This window comes from Pecten maximus, chromosome 11 (assembly GCF_902652985.1).
Source record: "Pecten maximus chromosome 11, xPecMax1.1, whole genome shotgun sequence".
Taxonomy (NCBI): Eukaryota; Metazoa; Mollusca; class Bivalvia; order Pectinida; family Pectinidae; genus Pecten; species Pecten maximus.
The window spans coordinates 39,299,434-39,313,961 of NC_047025.1; the positions used below are offsets into that span (position 1 = coordinate 39,299,434).

General features: G+C 36.9%; 1 protein-coding gene across 1 annotated transcript; it reads right to left on the bottom strand.

Moving 5' to 3' along the window:
* Positions 1-7,755: 7,755 nt before the first annotated feature.
* On the bottom strand, positions 7,756-13,148 carry LOC117337872. The gene is made up of 2 exons (XM_033899007.1): positions 12,613-13,148; positions 7,756-8,256 (listed from the first exon to the last, which is right to left on the bottom strand). Exons 1-2 carry the CDS (start codon positions 13,043-13,045, stop codon positions 7,856-7,858), a joined length of 834 nt encoding a protein of 277 aa, XP_033754898.1. The 5' UTR covers positions 13,046-13,148; the 3' UTR covers positions 7,756-7,855.
* Positions 13,149-14,528: the final 1,380 nt, after the last annotated feature.

Consider the following 14,528-nt stretch of genomic DNA (forward strand, 5'->3'; position numbering starts at 1 on the left):
AATCCCCGGGGGCCTGAACCAAAAAATCCCAAACCTTTGAAAATCCCCCCCCCAAACCCCAAAGGGGGGAAAAAATCAACCCAAAAACTTCCCGGGGACGGGGGAAACAAAATTTTGGGGAAAAAAAGCATCCCCAAAATAGGAACGGGGCCCTTTCCCTCCACTCAAAAACCGAAAAGAACAACCTGGGGAAAAAAAAAAAGGATTCCCGGAAAGAAAAAATTTTTCCCTGGAACCCCCAAAGGCGCCATTCGCCCCCAAAAACTAGGGAAGCAAAGGGGAAAAAGGGAAAGTCGGAGGGAAAACCCCTTCCCCATAACGAAATGTTAAAATGCCTACCTACCTTTTTAAACCCTCCCTTTTGGGGTGGGTCGACGGGGGGGCTGTAGACAAAAAGGGATTCTTAAAAGGGTAGGGGCCCCGTGCAAAGGGAAGTTATTGATAATTTTCAGACTTAGGGTAGCCGCGTGCATGTAAGTTATTGATAATTTTCAGACTTAGGGTAGCCGCGTGCATGTAAGTTATTGATAATTTTCAGACTTAGGGTAGCCGCGTGCATGTAAGTTAATGACAACTTTCAGACTTAGGGTAGCCGCGTGTATGGCAAGCCAACTTAACATTTATTGTAGGAGCAATGTCAATCTTGTATTTCAGAAAAATATATCAGATATCTTATATAGCACATGAGGTATCTTATATACTATATAAGATATCTCATATGATATATAAGATATCTCATATACGATATGATATATCTTATTTAATTTTCTATATAAGATATCTTATATAATATTTAAGATATCTCATATAGCTATATAAGATATATTATATAATCAAAGATCTCGTTCCTATATAAGATATCTTATATAACAACGAGATTTTAACAAAACGACGAAATGAAGTCTCCCCGTCCGGAAGTTGGTCGGACACGAGGCTGGACAAACCATGATGATCTTTTAATACATTTAGTGCTGCTTTAGAATCATCTATATAGCCTAGTATATGTTCTGATAAACCGTTGCCATGTACAAGAAAATGTTCGGCCTTTTCAACACATTGTTCAATGCCATCGAATAATCTATCCTTCTCCGCCATAGTTCCATTCCACATGCTCTGTTCAAGGGAGAACTTAGTTTCTTGTTTTATTGCCTAGAAATCTCGTTCCTATATAAGATATCTTATATAACATATGATATATCTTACATAATATATAAGATATCTTATGTAGAAAATTAAATGAGATATCTTATATGCGATATCAGATATCTTATATAAAAGATATTTTATATAATTATAATTATATAAGATATCTCATTTAATTTCTATATGAGATATCTTATATGCTATATGAGATATCTTTTATAATTATATAAGATATCTCGTATAATTCGATAAAATACAGAATCGACATTGCTCCTTAAATAAATGTTAAGTTGGCTTGCCATACGCGTGCAAGGTAAGTTAATAACAACTTTCAGACTTAGGATAGTCGCGTGCATGTACGTTATTGATAACTTTCAGACTTAGGATAGTCGCGTGCATGTACGTTATTGATAACTTTCAGACTTAGGATAGTCGCGTGCATGTAAGTTAATAATAACTTTCAGACTTAGGATAGTCGTGTGCATGTAAGTTATTAATAACTTTCAGACTTTCCATGTTATTATCAGTTGATTGGTATATCGGCCCCCTCCTTGTACGAATCTGAACACTGTCAGCAGGTTTTAAACACGTTCACGTATCAAATAGTTGTAATAAAAGTGAATGAGTAAATATAAATGCCTTTAAGTGCCATAAAATTCGAGTTGAGTCTATCAGCAGGTTTTAAACACGTTCACGTATCAAATAGTTGTAATAAAAGTGAATGAGTAAATATAAATGCCTTTAAGTGCCATAAAATTCGAGTTGAGTCTATCGCTGTGACCTCCGAAATAACCCTTACGTAATATAAGCTGACCTAGACAAATACCAGTTCCTTTTCTCAGAACTACATTGGGAAGTGTAGGCCGCGACTATCAGTATAGACCAGATTTCCCGTGTACTTCACCTTTTTCAGTGTTCGATAACCTGTGTCAACAAATCCGAGTCACGTGAATCATTCTGTAAACCGATACAACCTTCACCTTCAGTCTCACAGTAAACGATTTCTTACTGTACGTACAGGCTCATAAAGTGGGTAATTACTGCGTCGCCCTAAACTCAATGTCGTATAATATACAGGTTATAGATATGTATACTCAGAGATCGTTCTGTGGAAGTCGTTAAACTCTCTATATAACATGTACAGTAAAATTATCTTGTGTCGAACACGCTTAAAATGGAATACATCGGATGAGTCGAATATTGTTTTTCTTTTAATCCTGATTGTTCCTTTCCATGTCTTGGTAAATTAAACGTGGATGTTTGGAATACTGTTAAATTGAATACAATGAGTATATATTTTTGGTTCGTCGATCCCTTCAAAAGTAGGTAACAAATCCATGACTGGTTAGCTTTTTGACCGTTTTCTGACCCAGGAACAGTGGAATGTTAAAACTCCAAGCAATACTTAAACAAATATATACAGGTACATTTCGCTAAGACTATTCACGTGATATTATATATATATATATAGAGAGAGAGAGAGAGAGTTATTTATTGTTTCTTAAAATACATAGATAATTACGATATGTGATACATTTGAAAATAATGGTTTTTTTTTCTTATTTTATAGGAAGGGTAGCCGACATGCTATCACTGCAACCCGGTCAAGCGTCTGTCAGACACAGGGAGCCCTGTAGTTGTCCAGTCAAGCGTCTGTCAGACACAGGGAGCCCTGTAGTTGTCCAACACAGCTGTCGGACCACAGTGTTAATTATATAGATCTATATAAACATTAAAAGTCAGAACGCAAACAGAACAAACTGTTGCAGGTTTTCCTCAATCACACCATTCCTTTTACTCTTCATACTGATGCTTTGCCCGATTTACGGTGAATAACGTTTCCCTTCGCTGTCTGTTCTTTTATAATAATTTAATTTTGCTTGTAACAAGCATTTTCATTGGCTTAAAAAATTATGTTATCATCTCATAACATAAAAAAAAAATAAAAGGAACTACTTTCAATTATACCGGAAGTAGCGGAGTAATCGTTGTTCACGGGATTTTGTATTTATCGATGTTTTTTTAAATATCTGGAGCAAAATAAACATGTTAAACTTAATGAAAATGTTTCTTATCGTTGTTAATTAAATTATAAGGGTTAACTGTAATATTTTTTATACGTTATTGAGCAATAACACAAAAAAACTGGGGTGTACAGTTAACCCTTAAATATGGTGATATGTATAATATCCTGTTATAATCGTTAGTTTTAATCCGAAAATTCACCATCATTAACATATGGTTCTTTTTCCGCAGAAACCGGTGGCAAAATATCGGTAATACGTTCTGTTCGACTGAACAAATATTTCTTTGTATCATTGACAAACTCGAAAATGGCATACAAACTATGTATAAATGTATAAAATATCAACTACTACAAGCATAAAAGTAGAGAAGTTTCTTTTAAATGAAAAAAAAAATTAACAGGAAGGCCAGTCACGCGTGGTGAGTTGAATTTTCAACCACCTTTTAAACCATTAAATAGTGTGTCCAAGCAGTGTCTGGTTATTTATTTATATATAATTGGAATTTCTTTGAAGTGAAAATGTCCATATTCTTACCAGAATGAGCTGATAACGTATTTCCTAAAAATGTTAGAGTTGATAAAATATCGGCAATATAAATGAATTAAGTAAATTCGAAATTATCACATGTCTGTCAGTATAACTATGTGTTCTAACACCCGTAGTATTATTTGAACCATGTTCACCCTAATAAGTTGGGCTGTCTTATTCAGAATGCTGTATACTATTAAGTATCAAATAAGATATAGCGATGAAGATGATGTTATTGTTTTTTATATTAATACGTAATAATTGTGGTGTGACTCCACAGACTCTTCACCATCAGCTGCTTACGTTAATCTTTACTAACATCGTAACCAACAGGGATATTTTATAACTAAGCTGTATCAGTGTGGTGATTTCAATTTACCAAATGTTAATTTTCCTTTCTGGATAGCAACATCCCCATCATCTGCTTACATATCCCCGATATTCAAGGGCTTTATTATCTCGATTTCCGTGACGAATGTCGACTACTGGCGGAGTAATAAACAACACAAGGTTTCCATAGATACAGGGTGATGAGGACCACAGAGATACAGGGTGATGAGGACCACAGAGATACAGGGTGATGAGGACCATAGAGATACAGGGTGATGAGGACCATAGAGATACAGGGTGATGAGGACCACAGAGATACAGGGTGATGAGGACCATAGAGATACAGGGTGATGAGGACCACAGAGATACAGGGTGATGTGGACCATAGAGATACAGGGTGATGAGGACTACAGAGATACAGGGTGATGAGGACCATAGAGATACAGGGTGATGAGGACCATAGAGATACAGGGTGATGAGGACCATAGAGATACAGGTTGATGAGGACCATAGAGATACAGGGTGATGAGGACCATAGATATACAGGGTGATGAGGACCATATAGATACAGGGTGACGAGGACCATAGAGATACAGGGTGATGAGGACCACAGATATACAGGGTGATGAGGACCATAGAGATACAGGGTGATGAGGACCATAGAGATACAGGGTGATGAGGACCACAGATATACAGGGTGATGAGGACCATAGAGATACAGGGTGATGAGGACCATAGAGATACAGGGTGATGAGGACCATAGAGATACAGGGTGATGAGGACCATAGAGATACAGGGTGATGAGGACCATAGGTTTACAGAGATACAGGGTGATGAGGACCACAGAGATACAGGGTGATGAGGACCATAGAGATACAGGGTGATGAGGACCATAGGTTTACAGAGATACAGGGTGATGAGGACCACAGAGATACAGGGTGATGAGGACCACAGAGATACAGGGTGATGAGGACCACAGAGATACAGGGTGATGAGGACCATAGAGATACAGGGTGATGAGGACCACAGAGATACAGGGTGATGAGGACCATAGAGATACAGGGTGATGAGGACCATAGAGATACAGGGTGATGAGGACCATAGAGATACAGGGTGATGAGGACCATATAGATACAGGGTGACGAGGACCATAGAGATACAGGGTGATGAGGACCATATAGATACAGGGTGATGAGGACCATAGAGATACAGGGTGACGAGGACCATAGAGATACAGGGTGATGAGGACCATAGAGATACAGGGTGATGAGGACCATAGAGATACAGGGTGATGAGGACCATAGAGATACAGGGTGATGAGGACCACAGAGATACAGGGTGATGAGGACTATAGAGATACAGGGTGACGAGGACCACAGAGATACAGGGTGATGAGGACCATAGAGATACAGGATGATGAGGACCACAGAGATACAGGGTGATGAGGACCACAGAGATACAGGGTGATGAGGACCACAGAGATACAGGGTAATGAGGACCACAGAGATACAGGGTAATGAGGACCACAGAGATACAGGGTGATGAGGACCATAGAGATACAGGGTGATGAGGACCATAGAGATACAGGGTAATGAGGACCACAGAGATACAGGGTGATGAGGACCACAGAGATACAGGGTGATGAGGACCACAGAGATACAGGGTGATGAGGACCACAGAGATACAGGGTGATGAGGACCATAGAGATACAGGGTGATGAGGACCACAGAGATACAGGGTGATGAGGACCATAGGTTTACAGAGATACAGGGTGATGAGGACCACAGAGATACAGGGTGATGAGGACCACAGAGATACAGGGTGATGAGGACCATAGAGATACAGGGTGATGAGGACCATAGAGATACAGGGTGATGAGGACCACAGAGATACAGGGTGATGAGGACCACAGAGATACAGGGTGATGAGGACCACAGAGATACAGGGTGATGAGGACCATAGAGATACAGGGTGATGAGGACCATAGAGATACAGGGTGATGAGGACCATAGAGATACAGGGTGATGAGGACCATAGAGATACAGGGTGATGAGGACCATAGAGATACAGGGTGATGAGGACCATAGGATACAGGGTGATGAGGACCATAGAGATACAGGGTGATGAGGACCATAGAGATACAGGGTGATGAGGACCATAGAGATACAGGGTGATGAGGACCATTGAGATACAGGGTGATGAGGACCACAGAGATACAGGGTGATGAGGACCACAGAGATACAGGGTGATGAGGACCATAGGTTTACAGAGATACAGGGTGATGAGGACCACAGAGATACAGGGTGATGAGGACCATAAAGATACAGGGTGATGAGGACCATAGAGATACAGGGTGATGAGGACCACAGAGATACAGGTTGATGAGGACCATAGGTTTACAGAGATACAGGATGATGAGGACCATGTCGAATTTTTATGGTTGACATGATGATGTTATATATCCTTCTGCAATAGAAAGTCAGAGGTGTTTGATATACATATGTATATTTTTCTACCACAATACGCCGTGTTATTCCACTCTCAAGCCATTGTATAAATGTGCCGACTGTTGGATAAATATGTCATATACCACTCGTTGTGTAACCTCTTTATATGCCGATTGGTTCCAATGTCACCCTACGTAACTCTCATTTGAGCCATTTAACCCAGATTTGACCCAGATTTGACCTAGATTTGACTTTGATTTGACCTAGATTAGATTTGTGGGTTTCGTTGTTGAAGTAACCGACGACTGTTCTGGAGCCCCTGGTCCTTTACTCCTTATACGTTTGAAGAAAATCGTATTTTCAATCAAATTTTGCCCTCGTTTGATTTATTTACAGCTTGAGTTATGGTTTCGTTATCATGTCGGTATTATTATTTTTTTTTTTATCACTGAAACCCTATATTTACTTTGTTTAACATCTAATTAGTTTAAACATATTTTATTGACATATAATAATGACAAAGGGATTAGTCAGCAAGTGTTTCCAACTTATAGACGACTTCTCCCATCTAATGGTGAAACTCGTTAGATATATTAGTGATATGTTATCTTTAATTACCAAGACATACAATATCGATTTGATTTATACACTCAAGAAGATAAAATTCTGAGACAGTCTCTTCCTCATCAATGCCTTGTCTTGATCTGTACTCACTCCATAGCTAACAGGGGATGTTTACCACTATAGCTGTATGAGTAGACCAGTGATATTATGCCCTGCAGGCCAATGTTCATTTACTATAATACCATCCTGCTTCCCCAACCGCCGGTGTTTACATGTCCCAAATGAATGGATTTTGAAAGAGAGGTTGTGGTCAATACAAATATTTCTGTGATAGATATCGACTCGAAAAAATCCTCATTTTGTTAGAAACGCAATTTGATGAAAGCTATGAAAATGTTTCTTTGTTAAGATTTAACTTGGAAAATTAATTTCTTTGTGCGATACGAAGTATGAAAATTTCGATGTAAATAAGCTCTGTTTTAACCATCGCACTTTTCACCTTGGAGTATGAAAATCACTTAATCTTCGAAATTTTTTGACTGGGAGGCGACACATTATTTCTATTTTTTTTTTATATTTCACAAGGTCGAACTACATTTCAGCTAGCTGTTAACTCTCCCATCAGTAATATTGTGGGAAGATACTGAGAATATCAAAGTTTACAACCGCCGGCCGACTGGAGGTTGTACAAAGTATCTCACTTCAATTAACACAGGTTTGTTGAAAAAATATATTCGAACGTGATACATATTAACTATTCATTCCGGTGTTGCTTTTAATTTCAGTTTTGTTAACAGGACAACATAAAGCAATACATCATGGAAGCCGGAACCCTGCGAACATAGTTAGGTTTGGCAGTACATCAGATCCAGGGGAAAGGGCGACGACTCTCACCCAAACCTCATCACCATACGCCAATGTTACCACCGCAGTGGACGACCCCGATATCGTGTATATAGTGTTACCAATTTCTTGTGATCCTACACTTTGACCGTTTTTAGCTAGTTCAGAAATTATATAGTTGGAGCCCTCCAGAAGTATCTGCCAGGAAAACACATAAACACCAGACTGATCACAGGTGAAGACGCCAGTGTTGTTGCTGATTTGAGCTCCAACTTTCGTGACGACCTTGTCGAAGATAATGGTTTGGTGTACACCGGGGTTTATCAGAGGGTCGGTAAGGATAGTATGGAACGCAACCGTGGCTTCAGACGAACCTAGGAAAACAGAAGATATATACACATTATGGTATATCTATCTTGTTTTAACTTTACATTGTATTCATTTTGAATTATATTACAAGATATACATGTACATGTATACACGGAAAACAACATACATATACAAGTTTTAATTACGCAAGATATTAAAACATTTTGATGACAATTAATTATATTTTTCTAAAAAGAATATATATATCATGAAGGTAGATTCTCTAAAAATGTTTATTATTTTCATGCTACAGCTGATAATTGAAAGAAAATACATAGGTGAGTTGGAACCATATAATCTGTGATGAGGTAAAATTGTTTTTAGTTACCTTTATTTCTTTAATCATTAGTTAAAATCAGAATTCTATTTGCTCTTAACTCAAATCTGATATAATTTTTTTTTAAATATCGAGGTTAAGATCTATTTCTAAATATTTACTTTTATATACAATGCATGTACTGTTTTATAGGTTATGGAATAAGGTTATTTAGATTAAAGTTATCGTGTTTCTATATAAATTCTTGTTTTTCAAATCTTCTTCTTTTGTTTTTAAGGCTGATACTTATATATACTTATTTATAGGATTTCAAATGTTTCATTCTGAGTCCCCATTCAATGTACCCCGGTCTGAAACATTATTTGGTGAAGGAAATCCAATGTATATATTATACTATATATATTATGTATCATTGTATACTACAAAAAGTGTGTGTGTGTGTGTGTGTGTGTGTGTGTGTGTGTGTGTGTGTGTGTGGGAGGGGGGGGGGGGGGAGGGGGGGGGGGGGATCGGAAACAGTGCCGTGCCCAAAGTGAGTAGCCACTTTCAACGTCAAAAACGACGTTTTTGCCGTTACATCGTATTTTAATAAAATCAAAGAAATATATTTTCAAGTAATATTGCTATATCATACATCATTTTAATCGTGATCATCGTGTCCATAATCCGGAACGCGGAATACGGTATTTGGTTTTTATTTTAAGCACCGTTGTCGGTGTAAACAATATGGCGCCACACGGTAGTGAAATGTCAGTGCCTGAAGCAGACGATCACAGCAATGCACGAAAGTGGAATTTCTGGACGAAAAATTGCTGAAATATTGAACATATCCCGTTTAACAATTCAGAAGTTTCTCCAACGTTTTCACGAGAGAGGAAGTTTAGGAAACAAGCCCCGAAGTGGTAGGAGCAAAATTACCACCGTCCGAAGTGACACTCGGCTTTCGCGGCTGATAAAACAGAACAGACGTCAAAGTTTTCCGGATTTATTGGCATCATTTAATGAGTTAAACCCCACTGAAGCATCTGAGAGAACTGAGAGAAGACTCAGTGATTTGGATTATAAAAGATGCGCTGTTAGGAAGCGTACTACCATTTCAAAGGTGAACCGTGAACGACGTGTAAAATGGTGTCGAGATCATCGGACATGGACAGTTGAACAAAATCGGAAAAATATCATTTTTACGGATGAAACAAAGATTGTCTTAGGTCAGGATAGAAAAGTATATGTCTGGAGAAAACGCGACGAGAAACCGGAATGCCTTGGTCAGTATAGTGCTCATTCGCCACGATCAAATATCTCGGTCATGTTTTGGGGTTGTATAACTTTTCAAGGAGTGGGGGTATTGACCCCAGTGGAGGGTAATATTAATTCTGAGAAATATATAAATGTGTTAGATACACATTTGTGGCCAGTTGTTGCGAAAATGTTTGGAAATTCTTATTTGATATTACAAGAGGACAACTGTCCCGTCCATATGTCAAGACAGACCTGCCGATGGAAAACGGAACATAGTACTATTGAAACAATTCCTTGGCCAGCAGAGTCCCCAGACATCAACATAATAGACAATCTATGGAGATTACTAAAAATTAAACTAACAAACAGACTGAATGACATTAGGTCGAAGGCAGATCTGGTGAGGGTCGTTTCTGAAATTTGGAAGCAGCTGGACCAGACAAGAATACAGGCATTATATGAATCAATTCCAAAGAGAATACAGGCAGTTATTAAAGCAAAAGGGTGTATTACCAAATATTAACAAGTAAGTTACATTATTTTTGCTATTTTATTGAAAAAAACGTCGAAAATACAAAGCCATCTACTTGACATTGCAAAATGACGTCGCGTAGAAGTGGCTACTCACTTATGGCACTGCACTGTATATTTTGATAAGTAGAACTGGTTTGTCATTCCACAAATAATTGTATAGCAAAGTATTTATTAAGGTATCATCATGATTAGGAAGAGAGATAAACAAATTATTGAACTGAGATATTTCTTTTAAGTATTCTTCTTTTCGATTTAGATATAAGAGACTTTAGCTTAAATTGTTCGACAAGTTTGGCAAGTTTAATGTTTCTATGAAGATCAACATCATATTCATTGCCTCACAAAGAGAATCTTGTACAACCTCAGTTTAAATTGAAATAAGTGGAGAAAGTATCGTCGCTGTATTTTTCTCTACCAATCCAAAGTACCTGAGTCTTGGAGAAGCTAATTTTTAGACTGGAAATGTTAGCAAAATATGTAAGTTTTTTCAGAATTTCATCTTCAGATTTTTTTCATATCTAAAATAACTGTTTTGTCATCTGCAAATTGTTAAAGTGGTATTTTGTTCTTTTTATAGTTTTAATTCTTGAATTCTGTTGTTAATTCTTGAAGTCATAGATAAAAATTCTGCGCAAAACCAATGTTAAAATGAGATAGAATCGCCCTGGCGGCAACAACGTTCAATTTTGAAGAAGTTTGAGAAATGTCCCCCTCCCCCCAATATTCTTATGCCTAAAGATATTTCAAAATCAATTAAAAGTGAAAGTCCTGGTAATCGTTATCTCGAGTATATTGCATAACGTCATTAATTAGTCGAGTGTTTTCTCCTTGGTATCGACCGGGGTGCTATTTTATCTATGTTAGTAAGAAGTTTGATTGGTCGCCATTAGTTACTTTATTACTTTGTTTATAACTTTTCTGAATACGTGTATTTATTCCTAGTTATTGTGTTATTGAAAGGTCTGAAGTATCAAAGCTATAGTTTAGTGATCTTGAAATGAAAGGGCCTGGCAATTTTCAATTTTTTTTTTTTTTTTATATTCAACAATGAGATCATCAGAACCAAGATTTTTAGAGTGTTTGTTTATTCATCTAGAGTATTCATCTAGAGTAATTTGGCCATCTATGCTTACTGATTCATTTGCTGTTCATTTAGATAGATGTTATTCTTATGAAAGTCTTTCAAGGTTTATATTTTAAAGATATTGTTTGTAAGATTTTTTCCCTTTCATTCTTTATATGGCATAATTATGAAATCGTTTTACCTCTTATTTCCATCATTAGTCTTTCTAAAAATTATTGATCGTTAATACCAAATGTTATACCTTTTTAGTGGGTATTTAGCAAATTATTAATGTTGTAAATTGGCACATAATATATTGTTATCATTTATTGTGGATTTTATAAGAGGTGTGTACATGTAGTAAGGAAATAATAGTAAAGAGTTGGTATATTTCCAAAGCCCCTTTTTCCTCTTAAAGTAAGTTTTATTATTGAGTGCGAGTGGTCTGATATATAGCCTGGTTCTATGAGCTGTCTGAGAGTTTTATGTAATCTAGTCGTGCTTGTCTGATATTTTTCTGTGCCATGTGTATCTTTTGGTGTCAGGGTGAAGTTCTCTAAAAGTATCTATTAGTCCATACTCCTTGTTTAATTCTAGGGCTTTTGTAACTGTAGCAATCTAGTGTGAAATTAAAAGTTAGCATGTGTATCTTGATGTTTTTATAACAATTGACATGTTACACCTATGTTAAACAGTATAGAGTATGCTTGTTTAATGTTTCGTTATACAAAATGTATTATTAGTGTTGTTATAGAGTATATTTGTTTGATAAAGTAAAAAAAAAAACTCAGACAAACACTGCGTTCTCTAGGTCATTTTTGTTTTACAATTTTACCCGCCAGTTTTTGGCCCTAATGACCTGTGAAAAGTTGATAGGCCGTTCAAATTTATAATCAAATAACTGTGTATTAGGTTACGTCTCTTGCAGACAAATCTCAAATAGATTTCTATGATACATCAATGTATAGATAATTGTAGAACTACTTTAAAACAAAAAATTCTTTTAATTTCAAAAGGTTGCAGAAAGTGTCCCCAAACAAACAAATACAGTTGATTCATCATAAATACATACTATATATTTATATGCATAGATGCCTATTTTCCAAGAATATTGTTATTCAAATATATATATTAAACTTATGACAAGGATCATATTAAATATTTGTCCAGCTTAACGGAGAAAAAATATGTACCTTGTTGGTTGTACAATTCATCTAATCATGTAAGGGCGTAAAGGATGAAGCGTACCTGATCGAAAGTTTGCAAACGTTGTCGGCAATCCTCTAGCAACTTCGGTTGTTATTAATCCCTTGTCTAGCTTTGCCTTTAACACAGTGTTTTCGGATCGCAGCGATCTTAGGGCATTTGTCAAGTTACGGATGACGTCACCATCCGCTTCACGTAAACGTTTGAGGTCTGTGATGCGTTTGTTAAACTCGTTCATATCTGATGCACGTTCACGTTCCAGTTCTGTCACACGCTGGTTCAGTTCTAGTTTTGCCTTTAGTCGCAAACTTTCTTTATATCGGATGTCATGTTTCAGTTTGATGAACTGATTTGCAAGATTCGCTGTTGTTGGAGACATACCAATTACGGGATTCGACATTTCCTCACCGCTTGCCATTTGGGACCACATCCCAACGATGACAAGAAATAAAAATAACATGATTTTTCGCTGCATGCAAGGACCGATCTATGCTACACAATGCTGTGGTCGTATGTTAACATAGCATGTTGAGTACAGGTATTTCTACACGCCCTTATCAAGAGGTGTGTCCATTGTGTCCGACATTTTCACACCATTGGCGAGCTACAGTCGGGAATATTCGTATTGTCAGCTGTTGGAATTAGAGCTATCTAAGGTTTCTATGTGTTGACACTTCTGACATATTGTAGGTGGGGTTATCATCTCGTCACTATTTCCTGTATCTATACAAGGAAAACCTAAGGAAATCATCTATATTTATGGCATTCATATCTATAGAACCTTCATTTCCCTAACATAAACCACCGAGTCAATAAAAATATTTGTATGAAAAAATCTTCCACAAAAGCAACACACAGCGACAACCTAAACCATAGCATCAACACATAAGGCCGATATCTGCCAAAACATCAAAACATAAGATCAATTATATCATAGTATCAAAACATAAGGCCGATATTTACCATAACATCAACACATAAGGTTAATATATACCATAACATCAACACATAACGCCAATATCTTCCATAACATTAACACATAAGGTCATTATATACCATAACATAAACACATAAGGTCAATATCTACCATAACATTTACACATAAGGCCTATATCTACCATACCATTAACACTTAAGGCCGATATCTACCATAACATTAACATATAAGGCCAATATCTACCATAACATAAACACATAAGGTCAATATCTACCATAACATAAACACATAATGCCGATATCTACCATAACATCAACACATAAGGCCTATATCTACCATAACATTAACACTTAAGGCCGATATCTACCATAACATTAACATATAAGGCCAATATCTACCATAACATGAACACATAAGGCCGATATCTACCATAACATCAACACATAAGGCCGATATCTACTATAACATCAACACATAAGGCCGATATCTACCATAACATCAACACATAAGACCGAAATCTACCACAACATTAACACACAAGGCCGATATCTACCATAACATTAACATATAAGGCCGATATCTACCATAACATCAACACATAAGGCCGATATCTACCATAACATTAACACATAAGGCCGATATCTACTATAACATCAACACATAAGGCCGATATCTACCATAACATCAACACATAAGACCAAAATCTACCACAACATTAACACACAAGGCCGATATCTACCATAACATTAACACATAAGGCCGATATCTACCATAACATCATCACATAAGGCCGATATCTACCATAACATCAACACATAAGGCCGATATCTACTATAACATCAACACATAAGGCCTATATCTACCATAACATCAACACATACGGCCGATATCTACCATAACATCAACACATAAGGCCGATATCTACCATAACATTAACACATACGGCCGATATCTACCATAACATCAACACATAAGGTCAATATCTACCATAACATCAACACATAAGACCGATATATACTAT

Coding starts and splice junctions, on each gene's coding strand:
- LOC117337872 (XM_033899007.1), bottom strand. CDS start 13,045: ATGCAGCGAAAAATCATGTTATTTTTATTTCTTGTCATCGTTGGGATG. Junction 8,257..12,612: donor GTTTGCAAACTTTCGATCAG/GTACGCTTCATC, acceptor CTGTTTTCCTAG/GTTCGTCTGAAGCCACGGTT.